Source organism: Impatiens glandulifera, chromosome 3 (genome assembly GCF_907164915.1).
Source record: "Impatiens glandulifera chromosome 3, dImpGla2.1, whole genome shotgun sequence".
In the NCBI taxonomy this organism is placed as follows: Eukaryota; Viridiplantae; Streptophyta; class Magnoliopsida; order Ericales; family Balsaminaceae; genus Impatiens; species Impatiens glandulifera.
In genome coordinates, this window is record NC_061864.1 from 8,144,851 (window position 1) to 8,172,587 (window position 27,737).

Sequence of the window (27,737 nt, forward strand, 5' to 3'; positions counted from 1 at the left end):
TTTTAACTCGGAATTTAATTTTAATATTTTTTTATATTTCTTCCAAACAAAATATTTTATTATTTTATCAATACAACACCGTTAATATGCTTATCAATATTTTTTAATTTAAAAAGTTAACCTGTCTCACCGATATATTTTACTGAAAATTGAATCCTAGCAAAAAGTTTGAAACTAATTATGCTACTCTAATAATAATAGATTGTGTTAAACCAGTATTTTAATAATATAAATAATATATATTTAAAATATTTTTTTATTATATTTGTTTTAAATATAAGAATTAAAATTAAATTACAATTTTATAATTTTTTCAAAATCGCGTAAATTTAAAATTATAATTCTACTACCATATCAATTCTTAATTCGATTGTTCATATTAATTCGATTGTTCATACTAACTCAGATTAAATATGTCCAAATTCTTTGGATTGTAGTATCTTTATAAAATTCAAAAAATATATGAAATTAACACATTTTTCACCTATCTTTTCATCCATGTTCATATAAAACTAGACTTAAACTAAGTTAATTAATATATTTTTTTAATTATTTTATTAATTAAAAGTAGTTATATATACTCTTTAAGCATGATGTCTTGTGAAGAATATTATACTGAAGTTAAGATTCTCTTACATATAATAATAGATTGTATATATAGGCCGGGCACTTATTTGGGTTGTCCTAGTTATACTCAATTTTTGTTTAATTATCTCACTTAACAATTATCCCACTTAACAATTATCCCACATTAACATTTGGTAAGTTTTTTTTCACTGTAGTACATATAAAATAGTGTTTTTTTTGTTTGTTTTTTTTTTTTTTGTCTATAAATGAGTGAAGTTTGTTAGATAATAAAATTAGAAAAAAAAAATATATTGAATTTGACCAATAAGAGTATTTGTCCTTGGCTTAAGGTTCTATATACACTTCATTAATATTTTTTACTATAAGAGATGGGCTAACGGCCCTAGGTTAGGCTGTCGTCGTAGTACATGAGCTTGATGAGCTTACCAAAGTTCGGCTCTGATTATATATATAGGTAGATCATATCATTGTGACGAAGATGATTTCAATATTAATAATTTGTTACTATTGGTGCAGGTTAAAGAAAAGGAGGTGAAGGGAAAAGAAAGTGAAGTGGTTGTTCTTCAAAGGCAAAAGCCAAACACAGTCTTGCCCCCTTGGATGATCAGCCACATTGATCATCATCAATCTTATGGATTCTGATTCTGATTCTAATTATATAGTATAATATAGATATGTGTAATTTATCATGTATACTTTAATTCAAATATTGCATGCATGTCTGTCTTCCCAATGTAATAAATTAAAGTGCCCAATGTAATAAACTGAAGTTGTTTGATCTAATATATATATTTGAACTATTTTATTATAAGTTTAAATTGTAATACTTCACTTAAAAATTTGAAATTCGATTCTCATTACAAATATTGTTTAAGTTTAAGTGAATTTCATAACGATTGAATTTAAGGTTGTACTAGTTTATTTGTTAAAAGAATAATTTGCTTTAATTTTTGTTTCTCAATCCTATTTAGGTGGTTTATTTTTACTTTTTCATTTCTCAATAATATAAACATTTGCTTCTTTTATTTGGTTTGAAAGCATAAAATTTATATTAATAGCAAAGGTCGCAACTAAATGGTAACAATACCATAATCAACTGAAACATCATTGGAATTCTAAAAAAAAAAAAGAAAAAAAAAGGTAGCAACTCAACTTTTTCTCCTTACACAACTCAACTTTTTCTTCTTACATAAAAATAAAAAATTAACAACATTTTGTAATACAAAAACTTTAATTAAAATATATATTTAAACAACTTCCTGTCATTATGGAAGATCCTGAAAATTGTAGTTTACCTTCTAGAATATTTTCTGTAGTACATTCTCAACATTGACCAAGTAATTAAAAACAAATTATGAACTGGAATTTAATTTGGGGTTTAATTTCCTTGTCAAAGATGGAAATTGAAAATTGGTTACAATTCAAACTCCATTTATTAGGACAAGATGGCGAAACTGAATAATTATTATATTTAGTCAGGAAGGTATTAATAGTCAACTTTTACTGTTGAAATATAATTAGTCTGCCAGAAAGTTTTATTTAGATTGAATGCTCAATTAATGGACATGTTTAATTAGCCAATTTAGAAATAATGTTCATAAATTAATTTATTGTGGTAATTGTCTATACAAGGGTAGAATCAATTCATTCTATAGATACATTATTAATTGTTTAAAGTGGACTATGCTAGTTAGATTGAGTAGTTCTAATTTCTGTGAAACTATTTATGTAATTATCAATCACATATTTTCATTAAATCTTATCTTCTTATTTATTAAATTAATCTTGTATTTGTATTGTATAAGAAATCAAATGTTTATTTCGATTCTTCTAATAATCTTTTCCAGAGGTGGGTCATCATTATATAGACTCTAAAATATGAAAATATATCATCTCTTCTAGCCTAGCAATTTAGCAGCAATAAAAACGGGATATCTCTAGCTTCCTGAAGTCCTAAATTCGAACCCATCAGATTATTTCATTGGAGAATGTCTTGAAATTTTATATAGGTGGCCGAATTTAGAAAGCAAAAAGTTATTTATAAAATTTATTTTTAAAATATCTTATTTAGATATTGATTTAGATAATGAAATCATATTTTAAAATATATTTTAATTATTTAATTAATAATATTTGTCGGTTCAAACTCAATTTCACTCTAACTCTAACTCCAGTTTTAGGTGTTTTCAAACAGGCTTTTAAATCCTGTGACAAGTTCTGCGATTAATTAACTGTGTTTGTCGGCTATGTGTTTAATTCGCGGGAATTAGTCATACTTCATATGAAGAAGCGGAACCGACGTTTTATAAAAAAATGAAATTTTGTCTTAAAATTTTATATACGTGGCCCAATTTAGAAAGCAAAAAGTTATTTAAAATTTTATTTTTAAAATATCTTATTTAGATATATTAATTTAGAATAATTAATGCTCTGAAATATATATTTTTTTAATTATTTAATTAATAATATTTGTTCGTTTAAATTCAATTCCAATTCCAACTCTAACTTTAACTTCAATTCTATGTGTTTTCAAACAGATTTTTAAATTGAACTTATATCTTGAGGAGGAAGTTCATTTTAATATAGGAAATTAGCTTAACGCCATGTATATGAATTTCACTTCTATTTTAAGATGTTTTAAATGAGTAACATTTGTTTTCTTATAAATCTTTCTCTCGTCTCTTAAACTAAGTTAAAGAAATTGTTCAATATTGAAATTTTATAATGTATTTCCTTACTCATGTTGTAAACCATTTGTTTTTCTTTTTTTTTCATATGAATGAATTCATGTTGTGTATTTTAATCCTTTTAATATTCTATAACCATATGTCGAGCTAATATTTTTAGTTTAAACAATGTTTCTTATATCATTTGATAATCATATATATATATATAGCCTAACAAAAGTTATTTGAATTACAAATAATAGTATTTTTAATTCAAACTTGGTGTACATAGAAAAACTTTATTAATACAACATTTAACAATTAAAATGCATAATTAACATTTTCTATTTTAAACTTATACTTTAATTATTTAATAAAATCAACATTATTATCATCATTTATATTTCTCAAATCTAACCGAATTGACCACTACTACCAATTCAAGTTTTTGTTGTAGAAAAATAAAGTCATTATAAGCTAAAATTCTTTAAATCAAATTTTTATTTTTATTTTTAAAACAACATAATATAACTTTTTTTAAAAGAAAATATATATTAAAAAGGAATCATTTAATTTATTTTGATTGTCGAGTTATTACAAAGCTTATATAATATGTATTCTAAATTTGGCATAATAGTATTTGTATTATTAAAAATACAATCACTATTGATACAGCATTTAAAAATAAAATTCTAACATGTATATTGAGTTTTTGTGGCTACAGATAAAGAGATAACTAGAGTGTGTGGACAATCAAAGAACATGGAGTTGTGCCAAACTACATGAATTTATATTTTATTTTTTAGGTATAAATTAAAATTTTTGTAGAAGAAAAATTCACTGCCCTTTTTTATTTTGTTTTTAAAAGTTAAAACAAAATGATAAATAATTATTAAAAACACAACACCAAAACAAAATGTCCACAAATAAATAATATCAAATGTTCAAATAATCTGGTGAATTTAATTGACTAAAATAATAATTTATGAAACTTACACAAAAGAAAATAAATTAATTTAGCTTTAATAGAACAATTGTAATTTCAATGATAATCTCATCTAGGAAGAAATTTGATTTACCTTGTAACTATTATATTTTTAGTTAGCTATTTAAAATCTTAATAAAAAAAAATAATTTGATCTTTAATTAGTTAATCTATATATTAAAATACTTTGAAATGGACCAATACCTAAAAGTGGGTGTATTACCATTTGAAATTATCTTCAAATAAGATGGATGATGGAAAAAATCTTATGTTTGTGAGTGGTGTTACACAAATCACGGATCATTTGTTACATTATACATCATCTCATCACTATTGAGACCAAGATGAATTAAAAAGAGATAAATATTAGTTAGAAATAAAATTTTGAAGGAAGGACAGTAACACCACCATAAAAAAAAAAATGTGATTTGATTCACTTGTCGCAAGCATCGGTTCTGGGTAAGGCGAGCTAGACGGCTGACTGTGCATATGTACATCCATTCCGGCCCCTAAAAGAAATATTTTAAAAAATATATTCTACAAGGCCGGCAATTACAATAAGAAAGATACAAACAAGATCTTTTGGCTGTTTGAAAGCAAGAAGAAAAAATCGTGGATTATCAAAGAAACGGACCCTAAATAATGTATGTCTCTGCCTACGATGAATAGGCGGCTAGCCCCACCCAAACCCGTCCTCCATTGACGACGCGTGTTCATTGCTTAAATCAATTCAACCCATTATTTACAGGCCACCACGATTCATTATATTTATTTATTATTTATGTATGAATCATCAATTTCTCAATTTTGTGTATGTACACCTCCGAAAACTAGAAATATTAAATTAGATTTAATTAGATTGGATTATTTAAATAATTCTAATCAAATAAACTCTTAATTTTATAATTACTTAGTTATTTAAATAACTTATCATTTATTTTTGTATTTTTTTTATCAATCAAATTAATTCATTTAAAACTCAATACACTAATTTGTTTTTTTAAATAAAGTTTTTTCATTAAATATTAATACATGACAAACTATAAAAAAAAAAAAAAAAAAAAAAAAAAAAAAAAACCTCAATCAAGCTCTAAGTGTTTATAATTTATTTTTATATTTAGAAAATTAACCTGATTAGACTTTAAATAAAGAGTTAAAATTGAAATGAAAGAGTGATATAATATATATATATATATATTATATTAACAAAGTCAACAGTATGGGTTGTGTTTATAAAGAAAGCAGAAAATGAAGGGTCCCCATTAATTAATATTGCAGCTAAGCTCGATCTTCTTCATGGTAGACATGTTAGTTCAAAATGAGGCCCCCACTACATAGAAAAAAAATAACAAATAGAAACAAACAAACAAACAAACAAACAAACATTCTGATTTTTCTTGACGCCTTCTATGAACCCAGACTAATCAAGTCAACATATGCCCAACCCAACAATCGAATCATTCCATCTCTCTTTGAAATTTTGACTTAATTTATCACTCATCAGATTCAGACTTCAGACCCCATCATCATCATCATATATATATATATATATAGCTTATAAGGTTAAACTAACAAGAACATATACCCTGAATCCCAAAACAAGAACATATACCCAATTTGACTCAATCAATGATGAAGAAGAAGGGGCAATTGAGGTGGTTGCCGGGGCTCTGCACCGGCGCCAGTGGCAATAACGTCAGGGCCCGCACACCTCCTCCCAAGAAGCAGCAGCAATACAGGCTAACTCAAAATTCAGTTTTTGCAGACGAGTTTTCCAACGGTAATAGTAGTAGTAGTAGTAGTAATGGAAGCGGGGTAATGGACTTTAATAATGGATGCAAATTGAAGCAGCAAGAAGATGGAGGAAATAACAAGGTCGTGCTTGTCGTTGATCCATCTCTGGATGCTAACGGCGCCCTTCAATGGGTTTTTTCTCACACTGTTCAGGCAGGAGACACTCTCCTCCTCCTTCACGTCGTCAAATCGTCTGCAACAGAATCCAAGAGACAAAGGGCGTATCAGCTTCTCTGTTCTATGAAACAAAAATGTCAAATTAGAAAACCAGAGGTAATTACTAATTAGGCGGCAAAAGCTAGCAAACTTATTTTCAATTAAGAAAACACGGGGTGGTTGTTTGTTTGTTTGTTTGTAGGTTGATGTTGAGATAATGATAGTGGAAGGGGACGACAAGGGGAAAAGCATAGTGGAAGAAGTGAAGTATCAGAAAGCGTCTCTTCTGGTATTGGGACAACGAATGCAGACCATGGCTAGCCGGTTTAGGAAGATTTGGTCGGTGGTCAAGAGGAGAACTACTAGATCAAGAAGAGGACGAGTGGTGGAGTATTGCATTCAGAATGCTAATTGCTTGGCTATTGCCGTAAGGAAGAAGAAAACTAGTAATAGTAGAAAACATGGCGGAGAAGGAGGAGGATATCTCATCACTACCAAGCGTCATAAGAATTTCTGGCTTCTGGCCTGAACCAACCAACCAACCAACCTTATTATTATCATCTTGTACAAACAAATATGTCACTTTTAGGTTAAATTCATGCAATCTACTGTACAACACAGCCAGACAACAACTGAACAAATATATCAATTCAGATTCTAAAGAAACTAAACTGGTAAATTGAAATTTAAGAATCGCCCATGATCAGGAAGAAGGTTACAGCAATAAGAATCATTAACAGTAACATTTCATCAGTAGATCAAGAACTTGAAGATTTGTCCTTTTTTATTCTTATTGAAACGTGACTTAATTTGAGATTGATGGGTATCTAACTAGCTGATGGGATTTGAATAATATGACCAATTGTACAACGGTACAGGCGTGCTCACCTAACCCTCCGTCCCTCTCTCTCTCTATATATAATATATATATATATGTGTGTGTGTGTGTGTGTGACTCAGTTCTCAGTGCAGAAAGAGATAAGAGAGTGATGGAACGGGGCATTCGCGAAGTGAAATTGGAGGATTTAGTGGGAGCAGGCTTACCGGCAGAGGAGGCGAGAGCTTTGAAGGCTTCCCTAGATGACGTAATTTCTCGACTAGGGTTTGGCTCTGATCCGAGAGATGTGTGGCGCGAAATCACTGATCGGCGCTTGCTTCGCCCATCTTTCCCTCATTCTTTACATCAGCTCGTCTATTATGCTGTCTACTCCAATTACGACGAGTCTTCTTCTGGACCTCCTCTCTATTGGTTTCCTTCATTGTAAACCCTTTCTCCTTTCTCGCAGTCATTTGTAATTTTGATTGAAAAGCTACTCTTCAGTCTGCAAACTTGTTATATTCTGTTTCGTAGATATGAAGCTGAGATGACAAATTTGGGTCGTATCATGGAAACTTATGGTCCAAGAGTATTGGGCGGATCATACAGAAACCCCTTGACAAGTTTTCGTCTCTTCCAAGAATTCTCTGTTCAAAATGCTGAGGCAAGTCAGTCTCATTCTTGTAGAACAGTACTGAGTCTGTCTGTAGTCTGTACTCACTCATTCAAGTTTTTCAATTCTGAAATGTTTCAGGCTTACTGGTCGTTTGTACTGAAAGAGCTATCAATTGTATTTCATAAAGAACCTAGATGCATTCTTGACACATCAAGTCAAAATGGAACTTGGTTTCCTGATGCCATAATGAATATTGCAGAGTGTTGTCTATTACCATCTAATCATCCTAGAAAACGGGATGATTCTCCCATCATTGTGTGGCGCGACGAAGGCTGTGATGATTCACCTGTCAATCGTATGACATTGAAAGAACTTCGGGAACAAGTGATGTATATATGCCAATCTATACTTGTAAACTTTTTAGTTTTAGAATGTTTTATGAAATTTATGTAACTCACAGGCTGGTAGCTAATGCATTGGATGCAATGTTCTCGAAGGGCGATGCGATTGCAATTGATATGCCCATGACAGTCACGGCAGTCATTATTTACTTGGCAATTGTGTTAGCAGGAATGGTCGTTGTATCAATTGCTGACAGTTTTGTAGCAAAGGAAATTGCTACTCGTTTAAGGGTATCAAAAGCAAAGGTCATCTTTACTCAGGTGACTTGTGTTTCTTTTGAAAGTTGACAATAGATCATTATGTTGTTAGTGGATAATTATGACATGATTGATAAGTTGAGTGCAAAGGTAATTCAGGAAAATATGACGTGGACCATTCATGTTGGTTTCCCAAACTCACAAAGATGGTCTCTAGCATCATTGAATCAAAGCCTGATATGGTCATAGACTCATAGTTGTATAAAATCCAAATTGACTTGGTTCTTGCTTTTGTTTGATGTTTTTTATCAATTGATTAACTCTTGACATCTACTGTCACGACTTGTACTAAACTTCATTTGGATGATGTGGATGTTTCACCACAGTTTTTTGTCAATTGATTAGCATCCTTACTTCCATTGACACAACTTCTGCATTAGGGACGTTTTGGAGCTCCTAAACAATCTTAGACAATGAGTTTTGTTTCGTGTTTTGTTGTTTAAGGAGGACAGATAGAGAAACTTGTATGGTGGATGAACTATTTATATGAAAACCAGCCTGTACTAAAATTACTTCTATCTTTGTTATTGTAACGTGCATTTATTATGTAAGGTGCTGTTGTATTGAAGAGTAGTTAACTCTCGAAATTGCAGGATTTCATTGTAAGAGGTGGAAGGAAGTTTCCTTTATACAGGTTGAAAAACATTTCCGGATTATTATATTTTCAGGTTTTCTCATCCGATTTTCATTAAAGGTGATTTTACTTGCAGCAAAGTTGTTGAAGCAGCTCCACATAAGGCTATTGTGATTCCCGCCATTGGGGGAGATATTGGGATTTCTTTAAGAGAACATGATTTACCATGGAAGGATTTTCTTTCAACTGTCAATCACCTTCCTAGGTGATGCATGTATTGTTATGCTTTCATTTTAATTACTCTTATAATTTGTTTCTTACAGTTACTTTTGAGCAGATCAAACTATTTTTCTCCTGTGTACCAATCTATTGATTCCATCACTAATATACTCTTCTCATCTGGAACCACAGGTGAAAATACTTTTTGTATTTTTTTCGGTTTTACCACTAATTTTTCTCAATAATATATTTTTTTGTTCCAATCGTTTCTTGTTGCTTCCCATTCATCAGGGGATCCGAAAGCAGTTCCTTGGACACATGTTTCTCCTATTAGGTGTGCGGCTGATTCGTGGGCACATATGGATTCTCAAGTAGGTGATATAGTTTGCTGGCCTACTAATCTAGGATGGGTTATGGGACCAATTCTACTCTATTCTTGCTTTTTATCCGGAGCCACTCTCGCATTATATAATGGTTCTCCTCTTGGAAGAAACTTTGGGAAATTTGTACAAGTTAGTCTCTGTTTTGAATTTTGATCCTATTTCGGGCATCAACATGACAACAATTATGTTAATGTTCTTTATCGAATACACTCAGGATGCAGGAGTGAATAAATTGGGCACAGTTCCCAGTTTAGTGAAGGGTTGGAAGAGTACTAAGTGTATGGAAGGATTAGACTGGACTAAGATAAAGTAATTCCTCCATTTGAACCTTGAATGATTTTTATTCTTTTGTCTGTTATGAATCAGTCTTGATTCTCGGTTTGCAGGTCATTTGCTTCAACCGGAGAAGCTTCCAATATTGATGATGACCTTTGGCTTTCATCAAGAGCCTACTATAAACCGATTATTGAATGTTGTGGAGGAACCGAGCTTGCTTCATCTTACATCCAAGGAAGTCTTCTCCAACCGCAAGCTTTTGGTATGTTCAGTTCTGCATCTATGACGACGGGATTTGTTATTCTTGATGATGATAAGAATCCCTATGTAAGTTACTTCCTTCTATTAATTGACATTCTTCCTTCTTACTACGAGCCTATTATTCAAACTCAATGCTTTTCGACAGCCGAATGATCAAGCTTGTGCTGGGGAAGTAGGTTTATTTCCGATTTATATGGGTGCAACCGATCGTTTACTTAATGCTGATCATGAAGAGGTGTACTTCAATGGAATGCCCATGTACAAAGGATTGGTATGTTGATCTTTATTTTATTTTATTTCTCTGAATCCATGATTTGTGACATCTTTGAAATCCTTCCAGCGATTGAGGAGACACGGGGACATAATAAAGAGAACAATCGGGGGCTATTATGTGGTTCAGGGAAGAGCCGATGATACCATGAATCTTGGTGGAATTAAGGTAGCATTGGAACTTCATCTTATAAAGAGAATTATCATCTGTTTCTAATGATTTTCAGAACTGATAATAATTATAATATCACAGACTAGTTCTTTAGAGATTGAGCGGGTATGTGATCGAGCTGAGGAGAGTATCGTCGAGACAGCTGCTGTAAGCATTTCTCCTCCAACTGGTGGGCCGGAGCAGCTGGCAATCTTTGTTGTTTTAAGGCACGGTTTTACTGCAGAACCAGAAATGTTAAAGACAAAACTGACTAAAACCATTCAAATGAACCTGAATCCTCTGTTCAAGGTCCTACACGATAAGTTTTTTTATTCTTCAAATTCGAATCGCGGGTGACACTAAGATCTGATATACTTTTTTCTGGTTTGTTTACTGATTGTTGTCAGGTGAGCTATGTCAAGATTGTTGAGGAGTTTCCAAGAACAGCTTCGAATAAATTGCTGAGAAGAGTACTGCGGGATCAACTGAAACAGGAGATTTACGCAGCTGCTGCTGCTGTTAGGAGTCGGATTTGATGGTTAATATCAAGTTTCTTATGATAATATCCAATAATTGTTGTTGTAAACAATATGATAATATCCAATAACTGTTGTTGTAAACAATAAAAAGTATGATTGATATTTGTCTAGTTAATTAATAATAATTTCATATTATTTTAGAATGAAACATGTTCACAACTTACATTTAATGAATTCAATTTATTTGTAAACAGATTCCAACCAACTAGTAGTAGAGCATTTAATACAGCTCAAATATTGGCCTATGTATTTATTTTTTGTGCCAACCACCGAAAAACAAACTCTATTTATCATTCATTCATCAATCAATCACGATCAAACCAAACATATGGGGTGGGGGTGGCGAAACGATATCGATTACAAAAGAACGATTCGGATCAATCTGGATAACTTCTGTTACAGTCAACAATTAATTATTAAAAATTGTTACAATGATGATGATGATACCAACCACCTTGGAAAACTGAAACACCAAACCTCACATGACATGTTCTTTGTGTGAGTCTTAGGTTAGGCAAGTTGTATGTTTAAAAAGATAGAGTAATACAACACAAATAATTATATAGGAATGAATCCTTAATGATTAAAGCTTACAGCTTAATCCTTATTGTTGTTCTTATTCCCATGTGATCACAACCTGTCCATTTTCTTGGCCTGTAATTGGACTCCTATTAAATTAATTAATTAATTAGTATAATCATGATAATTAACTCATTAATATCTTAATGTGTAACCCAACCCATGTGCTCTGCCTCGTCTTACATTCTAATTATAGCTATAGGGTTGCTTAGGAGAAGAAATCAATGTTTTAGTGCCCCCAATTTTATTCTTATTATTGTCATTTTCTTTTCTTTGGTTAAATCAAATCAAAACTATTATATTTTTAATATAACATAAAACATATGAAGTTAAAAATAAAAAATAAAAATACATTTTTTTTCCGCATAGAACACTCTAAACATCGGGGATAACCAACCAAAGACGGAAAATGATCCTCAAATGTCTGAACAAGACGATTGAGAGTATTATTTGGAACTCTATTAAGTCGGTACCAATCTATGCCAAGCCAAACCTTGTTGGTAATGAGTCTAAAATTTGACTTCTAACACCACTATTTTGGAAGATGTGTAAAATAAAGAAGATTTTAATAATTAGATTTGGATTCATTGAATTTTAGGAATTTTATTTAAAATTGATTGAATCCCTGAAAATCATGTTTTTTAATATATTATAATTTCTATTTAATAGTCTATACAGCTAAACAAAACATTGTAATGAATACAATATTAATTTGCAAAATGTTACAAATCTGTTTATTTTTCATTAATAGAAAACTAATGCTTGATATATATATATATATTAATTTTCAGAAGAACTATGATAATCTGACAAGGTTGGACATTGTTTTCTCTGTCTCGCAGCGTATTATTGTCTGTCCTCACATTTTATTATTCTTATCGCTACATAAATTTGTTATAATTTCTATCATTTTGACTTTATCTAATCAATCAAGAAAAAAATATCCAGCAACGTTATTATCAAATATTGTCGTTAGCAATGCAATTGAAAATTTAACCAAACAATCAATGTCAATGTCCTACTCCATTATATGCACTTTTTCCATCAAATAAATTACTTTATTTTATTCTTAATAAAAGTTCATTTCACTTTATTAAAATAACAAGTTTATTATCTCGTGCAAATGCACAAGTAATAATATAAAAAACCGTGAAAAAAAATATTACGGTAAAACTTTTATGGGCGGCTCAACCCATAATTCGACTCAAGTATCCATTTACTCTCACATATATTCAAATTAACGACAGCTCTCGACCCGACAATCCGGATACTTTAAAAATTAAGCATCATTATATATATATATATATAGATTTTTTACTTCATATATATCTTAATTATTGAGAAATTTTATTTTAGAACACTGAGTTATAAAGTTAAGCAAATAACCCCACACACATTCAATTGGGAACTATGTCAACGACTCAAATTAATTAATATATGCTTTTAGATATTTAAAAAGAGAAGTGACGGGGAGGAAATAATGTGTCAGGTTAAAAAAATAATAAAATGTGAGAAAATAGATAAATTTTATTATTTTTTTGACTAATTAAATTGCGCCACATCATTTCCTCCCTCAAATTCCCACTCTCAATCATTTCTCATTTCAAAAATAGTTATTCTCACTCCTAATCATTTCTCATTTAAAAAATAGTTGAGGTTATTCTTTTTCTAACGACAATAAAAGCCCTTCAAAAGACAAATTATGGCTACATTTTTTATTTCAAAAAAAATATTATAATACTAAAAACAATATTATTTTTTATATCAATTATACTGTACAAGTTCCAAAGAAGGTTACACAACCAAAATATATCATATATATATATATATATAACTCTAAAATACACAATACAGTAAGATAGGGTCTAGTTTGGAATCCTGACGCTATTTACAATATCTCTTGACTAGTGTAGTGATGTATTTTCCTTAAGAAACAAACTAGCCCTCTAGATTTATTTATTTATTTAAACTTGTACGCAACAGATTGATTGAACAAAACCAGAAAACTCATCAGGCACATCCATTCTTTCCAAATTACCGTCTTGCCCCGCCACGATGTAAAACCCTAACGGTGAACCTTGATGGGCCGAGCCCATTACTAAACTTTGGGCCCCCAATATGACCCCACAAGCAGTTGCGGCAAGAGACGAGTCCAACTCGGACCAACTCGTGAGCCTTCCGTCTTTCCCTAACCGAGCGCAAGACCTAGGGCACTGACCGGGAGTCCAAGCGGATTCAACTCGTCGCCACTGTTGAGTTTCGAGATTATAAACCTCAGCGCTAGCCTCAAACGCGCCTTGAAACTCGGTCATGTAACCACTAATAACCCAGAACTCGTCTCCAATCACGAGCCCTTCGCACTCGTCACGTTCATGGCTCATTTTAGGCAATTCGGACCATTCGTCTTTCCTCACATCATAAGCCCAAGCCGAATCCAAAGCGTTCTTGTTCACGTCGTGACCGCCGGCGATTAAAACCTTGCAGTCTACGGCACCGATCGCGAAGAAAGACCTCCTGGATGGCATATCCTTACCTCGCCTCCACCTGCGAGTTACGAAATCGAACACGAAGACGGAACTCACCGGGTCGTAACTCACCGGGTCCCATCCACCCATCAGGACGAGTTTACCTTCCGAACTTGCGATTTGACAGAATAACGGGAGCCCGTTTGTGGAATTAGGGATATGGGGAAGACGATCCCACTCGCGAGTGGCGGGATCAAACACGGTGATTACGCAACTCGGAGAGGAGGAGGCGGCGGCGGCGGTGGTTTTTCCGTCGTCTTGTTCCGATGGAGATGATTTAGATGATGGCGGTGGTGGAAGGGATTGGAGTAAGCAAGCCATATGATTGGTAAATCCAAGCTGTTTTCTGAGAGAGTAAAATTGAGGGGTTTCTAGAAGGTTTAGCCATCGACGGCAGGCTCTTGAGGCGGAAGGTCTAGCCTTGTAATGAAGACGAGCTAGACATTCAACACCAAGTTCTTCAGGCAAACCAGGAATAAGATCAAGTTCATCCATGGAGATTTTGAGATTAGAAAGAAAGAAAGAGATGAGAAATAAATGACTGTGCGAAAGGGTATTTATGTGTGCAGAGAGGATTGGATTTTGATTTTTTCTTTTTCTTTTTTAATTGTTCTTTTTATATATTTAATGTTTACTTTGTTAAGTATTTTACATATTAATATTAGTTATTTAGATATAAGTTATAAAGAGGTATTAGAAGGTATAAATTATATAAGTTAATAGTATTTTGTTTAGAGTATAAAAATAAGTATAAATTTTATTATTTTGTGTTTGGTTGGTGGTATTAAAAGGTAGTAAAATATGTAAAAGACTATTTTACCCTTATATTTATATAAATTATTTTTAATTATTATTTTATAGGTAGTTTGTATTATTAATCATAATATTTATTTTAGATGTATTTTTATTATTAATTATATTAAAATTAATAAAAAAAATTAATATATAATTATTATATAAATATATTTTTTAAATAAATAATATTATTATATGATTACATTATTTTGTATATAAAATTTTAATCTTTATAATTATATAAATATTTTAATCCTTATAATTATACAAATATTTATAAATAATTAATACTATCCACCAACACTATATTATTTTTTTTAGACGAAACAATGAAGATAAGAGAGGATTAGAAGAAAAATGATAAACAACAAATGAGTGTTATGTAAACAAAGTATAATAAAAAAAGTATAATGAGAGTAATCGTGAATTAAAATTTTAGTGAAGGTTTGTAACAGGTAGAGACAGTTATAAATTTATATTTAGTTTAAGGTATAAATTATATCGGTTATATTAGGTAATATTACTGTTATAAAAATTTTCAACCAAACAATTAATACATTTTACTGAATTACAATGTTATACTTCTTACCAAATAGAAGGCTTTGTGGATTGTAGTTAACATATCCAATTATATGCACATCTTATAAATAAAAAGACTAGATAAATATAAATTAATTTTCAAAATCCAGAAAAAGTATTATTTTATTCACTTTTTATTATATATATATATCTAATTCTTTATTTTTATTTAAAATATAATAAAGTATATTAAAAAATTCAATCATATTATTTTATTGACCTTTTTCATTTATTACCTGACCTATTTTATTAATTAAATCATTTTGACCCTAAAACCCATGTTTAATTAATTTTTCTAAAAAATATTTTTTATGGTTAAAAATAAAATAAAAAATCTTATAGTTTAAGTGATTAAATAGTTTAAACGAGGGATGAAAAAATAATTAAATTTTGGAATAAAATTCTATAAAATTCAAAATAAAACCATAACATCAAACAAGCCTGGTTTGATGTTTGTTTATTTTAGATAAAACCTAGTTTTTATTCCAAAATTCAAATATTATATCAACAATTTAATCAATATTTTTATTTATTTAAATACCAAAATTATCTTATAATTTTATTCTCTTTCTAAGTCACAATTCTCTTACCTAAATCATATACTCTAAAATTAAAGGATAAACTAGTCTTTAAATTTTAAAAATTATTTTTATTTTCTTCGTATTTATTAAATAAAGGTTTTTAGAAGAATTTCTAAGAAAAACCCAAAAACTTTCCTCAACCAATATAATTTTTTTTATCAAACAAAGGTTATTGAACAATGAAATAAATATATATATTTTTTTAAGAATTTATAAATTACTTATATAATAAATAATTATGTAAATTTTATTTTTTATATAAATTAAAACTAATATGATAAAATCAAGTTTATAGTTTATGAATGTATTTGTCATTAATATAAAATAATATATAATTTATGTGATATTTTTAATTTTTTAAAAATAATAAATTAAAAACAACTAAATTAAATTATATGACATCATTTTGATTATTTTTGTTACAATAATAGTTCCTAAATTAAGGTATTAATTAATTTGATTATTTAAATTTCGTTTAAATTAGAAACTAATTAAAAATATTGTTTTCTAATACAATAAAAAAACACAAATTATGTTTCAAATACACAATTTCTTTCTAGTTACTTAAAAAAATATTATATTTGAAAATCTCGAATAAACACTTTAGTCACCATGAAAACAAAACCAAAAACAAAAAATCAAAGAAATTAAATGTGTTTAGACTTGGAAGAAAATATGTGACAAATTATAAAATTTAAAATGGCGCCGTCTTTTTCTGTTTTGCTTTCATGTGGGTCACTTTAAATTACTCTTATAGGATATGATGTAACAAATGGAAGCAATATTCTAATTAGATGTCGGTAAAATGCTCATTTTAATTCATAAAAAATATATCACTTTCTAGTTTATTTGCTCCAACATCTTGTAAATAAAAAATGAGATTTGTTCCATATAAGCTTATTAGGTGATTTTTTTTTTCAAAACCCAACCATCTAATTTTATATTTGTTTATAATTCAATTCATGAATAAAATTCTAATTTTACATTATTTAAATATTTTATTATTTATTAAAGATAAAAATATTTAAGTAAATACATACAAACCCAATTTTTCTCCAAATCATGCTAAACCGAGTTTTTACCTCCAAAACTTATCCCTATTCTCTTGTCTACAAGACAAAAACAAATAAATAAATAAAAAAGTGAATATCATAGGTTCTGAGTTCCCATTATAAAATAAAAATTGTTTGAAGTTGGTTAAGGTCTTGTTTGATGAAAGAGTTTTTGAGATAAAACTCAGTTTTTATCCCAAAATTTAAATATTTATCGACTATCAAATTAAATATTTTTATCAAAATTATCATATCTATAAACCATCATTCTCTCACCTACACTATATCCTCTAAAGTCAAAAGACAAATTAGTTTTCAAATTTTAAAATCAATTTTTTTCTATTTTTTATCAAAACAATGTTTTTTTTTTTTTTTTTTTTTTTTTTTTTTTTGATAAAACTCAGATAAAACCTAAAAAAACTTTTTCCTCAAACAAGGCCTAACTAGTTGGGGTTAATTTTTTTTTGAAATAAATTTTTAATATTGTAATAAATAAATTAAATGATTGAATAATTAAAAAATGAAAAATAATTTAACATATATATATATATATGAAACAAACTCATACCAAACGTAACTACTTGTCCATTTTCCCTTTTAAACGAACAAATTGTGTTGGAAACTCTATTATTCTATGGGGGGCCATGTTTTCCGCCATAATTCAAGTGCCTTGAAAACAATTTAAGATGTCTATATATGGCTGTTTTTTCTCTTGATTTTTAGACTTTTAGTATTTTTATTTTTTATTTTATTTCAATCATGTCATCAATCTAACAAAGGAAAAACATTAAATATCAATGTTTAAATGAATATTTTGAATTAAATTATTCCTTAGTTATTTACTTGTTAAAACTAAATGATACCATAAGAAGTTCGTATTTATTATTTTTGTTTGAAAATACGTTAGAACACTTTTTTTTTTTATAGAATTAGATTGATTCAATTTATTCCCAAAATATTCATATACCTAATATTTGTTAGGCTTATTTCTTTTTTTCTTTTTTCTTTTTTCATATTATTTGCCTTATTCATTTTACATATTAAAATTAGAATAAAATGGAATCAAATTAATTGTCAATATTTTTATAATATTTTAAAATGGGTATTTATTTATTTATTTTCGTTAGTATTGTGCTTTCACTGCCTTAAATAAGAATCTATAAGAACAAACAAGGCTTTGTTTTTGCTTCTAGAACATCACCGCCTTCCTCTGAAGGATTAATACTTATTATTATTATAAATTTAATTAATATGAATTATTTAATGAATCAAATAAGGTATGACGTATATTATATGATTCTATCAGGCTATGAAGTCAAAAATATATTAGTAAAGTAAATATAATATTAGAAAGATATATTTAAATCTGTAATGTAAATATGAATTAAAATATTTGTGCATAATTTAATTAAAAAGAATTGTAAGCTTTAAATAGATAATTAAAAGATGAATGGAGGAAACAAACAAGGCCTTGGTATTGCTTCTAGAACATCACCGCCCTCTTGTATATGATTGGTTGGCTAGCAATTGACATGCATGGGGGAGAGTGCGTGGATGGGACCGACTTTTAAAATGACCATTCTAACCTTATCAAAAATAACAGCTTTTCTTGCTTCTAGAACGTTACTGTGACCACCGTACATGTGGAAAGAGAGAGAGAGAGAGAGTAGTCATGGGGCTAGCATGTGCAAGTTGTGTGTGGGACAACGATGATGTCTTTTATTTTTTTTTTAATTACAAGTCCGTTTATAATTTTAATTTAAAAAATATATATTAGTGAGTGAATAAAAAAATATAAAATATATAAATTGTTTATCAAATTATATTTGGGTCATTTAAGTTCGATCCGATTTTAATTTATTCATTAATTATGTGATTCGGTCGTGTTTTCATATCGGATAAAAAATTGTCGCCCAGCAAAATATTTTTAGCCCTTGTTCAGTAAATATTTTTATTTTAATCTTTACCAAATCAATTTTCAATTAATCACTTTTCACTGATTACTTCACTTATTTCCTTAACTAAAATACTAAAATAATATATATTTTAAATTATTATTTTATTTATATATATATATATATATATAATATTTTAAGTATTTTTACAAAAAATAATCATTATCTTTTCAAAATCATTGTCCATTATTTAATTTTTCTCTCTATTAGTTTTAAAAAACATTCATAACCGAACAAAGCCTTATTTTATATTTATTAAATTTAAATAGAAAATAATATTAAACAATAATTTATCATTTTATAAGTTGTTTGATTTTGTATTATCATGTTTTGTTTGAGTTTTAAAAAAAAATTACAAATTTTTTTCTTCTAATAATCACTTCTCAACAATCATATAATTAATTTCATTAACCAAAATACTAAAATACTATTTATTTTAAATTATTATTTTTTATTTTATTTATATATATTAATACTCTTTAAGTCATTTTAGTAAAAATAATCATCAACTTCTCAAAATCATAACCAATTATTATTATTTTTTTCTCAAATTTTTTAAAAATCTCAATCCAAAACAAGGCATTAGCATTTTGACTTCTTTTTATTTAAAAAGATTATTTCTTTAATAAATTTATTATTATCATCACATAATTTAATTTATCAATAAAAATATCAAAATTCTCTTACTTTATATTTTAAATTATATATACATAAAAAATATTTTAATAATTTACTTTAAACAAATTAAAATAAATTGTTTTTTTTATCAAATAATATAGATTTTTTATATTATAAGAAAAACCGAGATCAAACTAGCTCTAAAATAATAGTCAATTAAATAGGAAAATGTTTGAATAAAAATAAAATAATATTCTCTTAACTAGTGCTTTTATATATTTTAGATTGAATTTTTAAAAAAAATTATTAAGGAAAAAAAGTAATGATGGGTGATGATTTTGAGGAGGTGATGATTATTTTTGATAAAAAAAATTAAAGGGTATTGATATATATGAATAAAATAAAAAAATAATAATTTAAAATAAAAAATATTTTAATTTATTTAAAAGTGATTGATTAAAAATTATTTTTGAATAAGTTTTTTAAAAAATTTAAAGAGAAGAAGGCCATAATTTTTCTGTTTATTCAACCCTATCTTAACAAGATGAAAAGATGGTCATTGACTCGTTTAAAAATTATTTGAAAAAATGAGTCTATCCTTAACTCGCAATGAATGCTGTTAAATACAGTTAATAATATTGATATAGTTCCTCCTCATCCCATAGAGAGATAGACACGAATGCAAATGATAAATAAATATCCAAATGGTAATTAATACCCAATGGATAAGGATTGCATGGATGTACCACGTGGACCCCAAGTACGTGTTATTGTATTTTCTATCCTATCCAATCCAAATCACTCTGCGGCATCCCGATCCAATGAATGATTGAACCAAAAATAATAATATATTATATATTAAATATCTTTATCTCATTTTTTATTTTATTTTAAATTCCATGTAAGCATAACTCAAAATAAAAATCTGACTATATTTTAAATGGTAAAAATAAAACCATAACATTTTCTTTTTAAAAATAGATGATAGTAAAAAAATAGATTAAGACCATGCTATTAGAAGAAAAAAATAATGATGGACGATGATTTTGAGAAAGTGATAATTATTTTTAATAATAAAACTTAAAAGATATTGATATATATTAATAAAATATAAAATAATAATTTAAAATAAATGATATTTTAATATTTTGATTAATGAAATAAGTGACGTGATTGATTGAAAAATTAATTTTAAATGAGTTTTTTAAAAACAAAGAAAACAAGACCTTAAGATAGTTCAAAAAGTAAATAATTTTCTTTAAAACACCACCAAAATATATGAAATTCAATAATAGAGATAACCACGAATCAAAAAAATTAGAGTTAAACTGAGTTTGAAAAATATATTATTTTTTTGATGAGTGGGAAGAAAAAAAAATACATTAAATAAGTAAATGAAATATGTGAATTATTATTTTTAATTAGAGAAACAAATAATAAATTAAATTTGAAAAAAAAAATTATAGGTCATTCACATTCCTTTAACATATATATATTTTTTTGTGTTTAAACCCACCTCTGCCTTAGATAAATTTTAAATTCTAACTTGGTCCCTTCGTCACATGACATTAGAGTATTTTTTTTCTATCCGAATTTATTTTAAGTAATAATAGAACAAAAAATTTCTTATAAAATAAGTTTGAGATGTTTGGTTTTAGGCCGAATATAATATTTTAAATATAAACATAAATTAATATTTTAATTTATTTAACTTAAATAATTTACTTTCATTTTATCATGTTTTTATTTTCTAAATAAGTCAGGATTATTTTCAGAATAAATAAACCTTCTAGAAAGTTTTTTTTCTTGGTTAAATATATCTACTAGTTGTCAACGGAGATTTCCTTTTCTAGTGAAGTAGTAGTAGACTATAGTGTAGTATGATGGGTCAATTTTATTACACTTTTGATTTCCCAAACTTTTAACTTTTTTTTATATAACAAATATTAAGTTCAGAATAAATATTTATAGTAAGTATTCAAAATTATATTTTTAAGGATACATCAAATACGATGTGAACAAACAACTAACCATTAAAAGTGTGGAAATTATGTACTTCATTTAAAAATTAACCATTCATATAATTTAAATATAAATTAAAATTAAAATAAAAAGAAAAAAACAATAATTTTATATCATTATTTGAATTTTTTTACATTTTATATTCTTTGACCCTACTTTTTTTTTTTATTATTTTTTTGAAATAAAACTTGTGAAGTTAAATCCCAGTTGGCCCACATGTGTTAAATTATTGGATGTGTGGCCCAAGACGTCAAATCATGTGCTTTCATTTTTTTTATTTAACAAGTTTGAATAAAAAGTAACAAATTAAGTGCAGGCATAATTTGCTGGTGCTAACTTACTATTAAAATAAACAAATAATAATGAAAAGGTAACAAACACAAAGATACCAAACAAAAGGCTGAAAAGAAACTTTAAAATAAAAAAAACTCGAAAAAAAAACATAGCATCAACAAAATGGTGTATGATTTCTTAAATAAACAAAATTTATGTCATATGCTCAAATTTGATATTTCATATTATTTGAAGTCAAATTAATCATAATTGTGCTGGCTTCATAAGAAGAAAAAAATATATATGATTTTTAAATTGCTTAGTAACTTAATTGTATATAAATAACAATTATCTATTAATAACATTCTAAGTGGATTGAAAATTTAATAGGAGTGAGAATTTTCAGATTTTCAAACCAATTAGAATGTGACACATCATTCTCTACACATTCTTGTCAAGATTCTTCCCGCTCGCTATCATTACTCTCTTTTTTGAGTAATGATAGAGAGCGGTAAAAATCTTGACAAGAATGTGTAGAAAATGATGTGTCACATTCAAATTGGTTTAAAAATCTGAAAATTCTTTCTCATATTAAATTTTCAATCCATTTAGAATGTCACACATCATTCCCTACACATTCTTGTCAAGATTTTTACAGTTCTCTATCATTACTAAAAAAAAGAGTAATGATAGGGAGTAGAAAGAATCTTGACAAGAATGTGTAAAGAATGATGTGTCACATTCTAATTGGTTTGAAAATCTGAAAATTCTCTCTCTATTAAATTTTTAATCCACTTAGAATGTGACACATCATTCCCTACCCATTATTGTCAAAATTTTTACAGCTCTCTATCATTACTAAAAAAAAAAGAGTAATGATAGGGAGCGGAAAGAATCTTGACAAAAATGTGTAGAGAATGATGTGTCACATTCTAATTGGTTTGAAAATCTGAAAATTCTCTCTCCTATTAAATTTTTAATCCACTTAAAATGTGACACATCATTCCCTACACATTTTTGTCAAGATATTTACCGCTCTCTATCATTATTCAAAAAAAAGAGTAATGACAGGAGCGTGAAGAATCTTGACAAGAATGTGTAGAGAATGATGTGTCACATTCTAATTAGTTTGAAAATCTGAAAATTCTGTCATATTAAACTTTCAATCCACTTAGAATATGACGCATCATTCCCTACACATTCTTGTCAAAATTTTTACCGCTCTCTATCATTACTCTAAAAAAAATTAGTAAAAAAATGAACTTTTTTAGTTTTAAAAACTTAAGTGGGCTGACGTGAGGTCTAACTCCTAACCAAAGACTAGTTGGGCTTACTCAAGGGGGAGCATGATCATGGTTAAATAATACAATTATATATAAAATCTATTTAAAAAAATAACATAAAATAATAATAGGAATAATAAAAAAACTATGTATAAATCGGTACAAGATAAATATTTTTTCTTTTTACAAAAAAATAATAATCTTATACTATTATTATTATTATATATTTCAAACTTTATAATATATTTCAACACCATGATTGATTCGATTTTAGCAATTCGAATATTCAAAATAAAATGTTTTCTGGAATAAGTTGATTATTAGGAAAACATTTTAGGTTACAGCCTGGTTCTATTTGATTTTGACAATTCGAATATTCAGAATAAAATGTTTTCTGTAATAAGTTGATTATTAGGAAAACATTTTATGTAACAAATCTGATTCTTAGCAAGTCGAAAAGGATCATCTCATAGATAAGTTTCTGGAATAAGTTAGAAATATATTGCCCTAACATTAGCAGATTTAATCATTAGTCTATTCCCTAACATTCTCTTGGATAGACGATTTCCAGTGAAAAAGAAAGGTTATAGATATTTCCCTGTTCAACGGGTAACTAAGTCGACAAGAAGACCGATGCAATACATAATAGATGATCGGTTCGACATGCATACAAGTAAAACCAATACATTAACTAACTTTCCGAATAATTCGGAGTGATGATGTGACTTCTGTTGAATACTTGTGGGTAGTTAGTTTTATAACAAATGTTCATCAACCATGAGAATGTTAGGATCTTCAATTTGAATTTTATTTTGGAGCTAACCAAACACCATCAATAAAATATGTGACTATTTTGGATTTGGATTTATCTAAATAGGTATCAACTTAAATGAAGATCCTAATTTTTTGCTACAGAAAAAGTCTAAATATGCTGAAAAAGCATCTTCCTATCTCTATAGCTTTACTTGCCCATTTCATTATACTTCCTATATGAAATAAACAAAGCACACAATTGATAAATGAAAACCAGCTCAATGTTTCAGACCCTCTAATATCTTCAAAAGTGTTTGATTCCCCAAGAATTCTCTCTTACTCACTATAGACAGTAAAACCTTCTTAAATGAGTGCAACATCTTTTTTATCAGCCAGGCCTTGCATAAAAGCAGGCAGAAGTTTCAAACCAAAGTCACATGAAGTCATCATAAGAGCAGAACTAGCCATGGCTCCAAACAAGATCATTAGCCCAATAACATTTCCTGAGTTGTCTGTCCAAGGGATCCCTCATCCTGATCTCCACATCAAAGATATCATCCAAAGACAACAAACTCGGACCAAAAATGTCTTCAACCAGGAAGAAATTCACAGGAAGTCATATTTGCAGGATATGGTTCTCCATGAATCTTACCAGACATGCAGGAATATTTGTGCTGAATATGCAAAGACATTCTATTTAGGTGTGTGTTTTCACTCCAAATTGTGTGATAAATCTTTATGAGAATAGTGTCTGATAATCTCTGCTATGATTTCAGGGACAAAACTAATGACAGAAGATAGACAAAAAGCAATATGGGCAATCTATGGTAAGCAATTTCAATTTTCGAAAAGGAACTAAAAATATAAGTTTCACGGGACTGGGACTGGGACTAGGACCCACCTCTTTTCAGTTTGGTGCAGGAGGACAGACGAGCTTGTGGACGGACCAAATTCCATTTACATGGGGTCGACAGTTTTGGATCGATGGGAAGAAAGGCTGCAAGACATCTTCAATGGCAAACCCTATGATACGTTGGATGCTACTCTTACTGATACTATCCAAAAGTTCCCTCTAGACATCAAGGTAATATATAATTGCCCCCATTTAAAAACAATTATTGTTTCTGAATCTGTCTCTGAAACAATAATAAATTTCTAAATCTATCACTAAATTTAGTTTCCAAATGGGTATCCAATAGTACTTTTATTTTGTTTTGTGTCAAAATCCTTCTCAATGGCACAAGTTAAACATCCGTGCTGTGGAATGTAGCCATTTAAGGACATGATAGAGGGAATGCGAATGGACCTGAGGAAGGATCGATATGAAAATTTTCAGCAACTCTATTTGTACTGCTACTGTGTGGCTGGGACTGTTGGCCTGATGAGCGTCCCAGTAATGGGTATCGCACCAGAGGCTGTTGTTTTATCTCAGAGTATATACAATGCAGCTCTATATTTGGGAATCGGGAATCAGCTTACTAATATTCTAAGAGATGTGGGAGAGGAGTAAGTTATAACTCTTTACTAATTACTTCATGAGTCTTTAGAAAGATATTGATTTTTTCTTAGTGCATTGAGAGGGAGGGTGTACCTTCCTCAAGATGAGCTCAGGCAATTCGGATTGAGTGATGCGGATGTTTTCTCAAGAAAGGTGAGTGATAGATGGAGGCATTTCATGAAAAAGCAGATTGCTAGGGCGAGGTTCTACTTTAACCAAGCGGAGGAGGGAGCTTCTAAGCTTGACAAGGCCAGCCGTTGGCCGGTAAACTTTCACTGTTTCTGAAATGCCAAATTTTAGGCACTTTTGGTTTACTTTTTATCTATTTCCTTTTTTCTTGTGTGCCAGGTGTGGGCTTCCTTGTTAATTTATAGGGAGATATTGGATGCAATTGAGGATAATGATTATGATAATTTGACAAAGAGAGCATATGTTGGAAGGACAAAAAAGCTACTTACATTGCCTTTAGCATACACCAGATCTCTCTCAGCGCCTAGTTTGGTTAACTGGATTTAATGAAAATGAATTGTCTCCCTTGGGCTGAGTTACCGCAATGCACACTTTATTTCTGTATTGAATTGTGTAACATAGTTTTCTTTCTTTTCTTTTGAAAGAGGTCAAAATATCAATAAAATCTTGACGTTTATGCAATAACGACAAAGCAAAAAGTCAATGGTGGTGGATGTTGGGCTAGCATCCTCCAGGGAAAAAACACTGGTTTTCAGAAGAATAAAGAAATATATATTATAAATATATCAAAATACCTGAATAAAACTGTGGCCTCAACAGTCTTCAATTTCCAAGATGATTTTCATAGTTCATTGAGATGGGAAATCAAACCCATGACTCCCCTTTAAGAATCAAATTATTAACCACAAGACCAAAATTTGGATTCCTTAAATGAAGTATTAACAAAAATCAAACAAGGTTGAGGTAGACATCAACATCAACTACACAGGCTTTATTTATAAGACTGTAGCATTCCAGACATGCATTTCAAAGGATTTACATGATATTAACACTCCCTAATAATGTGATCAAATTGTGATGAAATGGAAAAAGACAAAATGTTTGTTCAGCTAAAACACGTCTTCTGTTTGTTTTATAAGTCAATACTGACGTAATGAAGCAAGATTTTCACATGTTATTCAACTAAAGTTATTAATTGATAGGTTGAATCCATACTAACCAGTGCTGTGAGAGGAAAATAGTCAAACAGATTGGTAAAGATCTTCCCGGCATTCTCTGCAAAGGTACATATAGACGAGATATAGATTACTGACTCAGATTCATCAATCTTGATTATAGAGAGGGGACATATATCCATCTCCTTGTTCTAGCATTGGAATATTCTCATAAGTAGTCTGTCCAAATGTAACACATGACTCTCCCAAATATTGGTTCTTCTATTTAAGATGACTAAGTTCAGATGACTATTTCCAAAATATCTTCTGCCCAAGCTATCAGAGACTAAAGTTCTACCTAGGTTGAACTCTCCATGTGAGCATTTCAATAATCTCAAACTCCCAGAGGTGGACATGAAACGATAATTCCTAGGGGAAGATGTTAAAATTCAGATAGCTGAACTCATAAACTTTAGAAACGAGGATCTAAAATAAAACAAACATACTCATGATCCACAAAAATTCCGCACGTAAGTGTTCAATATTTAGAAAATGATATACAGGATTAATCTAGAAGCAGATAGAAGATACAGAAATGACCTCTTGTTACTTTCTCGAAAAATAAATAACCTCTTGCTCGGACAAAACTTGCATTGGATAAGCAGAGTAATCTGCTGATCGTCGAGGTTGCCATTACTCATTAGTGTTGGGAGAAATCAGACCGATACTCACCTTCTTCCACCTCTTCAAATCTCAGATCCTGATTCCTCATAGCCTTTTGCAGAACCCTAGTCTTATCAGCTACCATATAATTTGGGAAAGCTCGTGTCTTCTGAATAAATGAACCGTTAATTAATACTGATTAGTTTATTGTTACCAATATGTTCAAATTCTCATTGAAAAAGTTGATATTAATTTATAATTAAAAAATATTTTAAGATTTTAATTATTATTATTTACAAAGAGATAAGTGAGTATATGATGATTGAGCTTTTATATTTCTATTTTATCATAAATATTAAATTATATATATATATATTAATTAATTTTTTTCAATGTTATAATAACCATTAAATTTTGTTTTTTTATTAAATGTATTTATATTATTATTCTTATGAAATTAAAAATAAAAAGAGAAGGCTTAGA

General features: G+C 28.9%; 3 protein-coding genes and 1 long non-coding RNA gene across 5 annotated transcripts; 2 read left to right on the forward strand and 2 right to left on the reverse strand.

Moving 5' to 3' along the window:
• Window positions 1–5,660: 5,660 nt before the first annotated feature.
• LOC124929413 lies at window positions 5,661–7,053 on the forward strand. Its single transcript, XM_047469768.1, has 2 exons — window positions 5,661–6,306; window positions 6,392–7,053. Exons 1-2 carry the CDS (start codon window positions 5,869–5,871, stop codon window positions 6,716–6,718), a joined length of 765 nt encoding a protein of 254 aa, XP_047325724.1. The 5' UTR covers window positions 5,661–5,868; the 3' UTR covers window positions 6,719–7,053.
• Window positions 7,054–7,126: 73 nt separating this feature from the next.
• LOC124929411 (probable CoA ligase CCL12) lies at window positions 7,127–11,213 on the forward strand. The gene is made up of 14 exons (XM_047469767.1): window positions 7,127–7,450; window positions 7,541–7,670; window positions 7,761–8,011; window positions 8,083–8,284; window positions 8,875–8,915; window positions 8,992–9,120; window positions 9,193–9,266; window positions 9,366–9,586; window positions 9,672–9,766; window positions 9,844–10,060; window positions 10,140–10,265; window positions 10,335–10,433; window positions 10,518–10,724; window positions 10,823–11,213. Exons 1-14 carry the CDS (start codon window positions 7,179–7,181, stop codon window positions 10,949–10,951), a joined length of 2,193 nt encoding a protein of 730 aa, XP_047325723.1. The 5' UTR covers window positions 7,127–7,178; the 3' UTR covers window positions 10,952–11,213.
• Window positions 11,214–13,327: 2,114 nt separating this feature from the next.
• On the reverse strand, window positions 13,328–14,595 carry LOC124932268 (F-box/kelch-repeat protein At2g44130-like). Its single transcript, XM_047472884.1, has one exon. It carries the CDS (start codon window positions 14,551–14,553, stop codon window positions 13,498–13,500), a length of 1,056 nt encoding a protein of 351 aa, XP_047328840.1. The 5' UTR covers window positions 14,554–14,595; the 3' UTR covers window positions 13,328–13,497.
• Window positions 14,596–23,573: 8,978 nt separating this feature from the next.
• LOC124931787 lies at window positions 23,574–27,423 on the reverse strand. 2 transcript variants are annotated; one of them, XR_007098714.1, is made up of 4 exons: window positions 26,657–27,423; window positions 26,232–26,318; window positions 24,871–26,035; window positions 23,574–24,643 (listed from the first exon to the last, which is right to left on the reverse strand). It is a non-coding gene; the product is annotated as an uncharacterized LOC124931787 (long non-coding RNA). The 2 variants fall into 2 exon arrangements; XR_007098715.1 differs by having other exon boundaries at window positions 23,574–26,035.
• Between the last annotated feature and the right edge of the window lie 314 nt (window positions 27,424–27,737).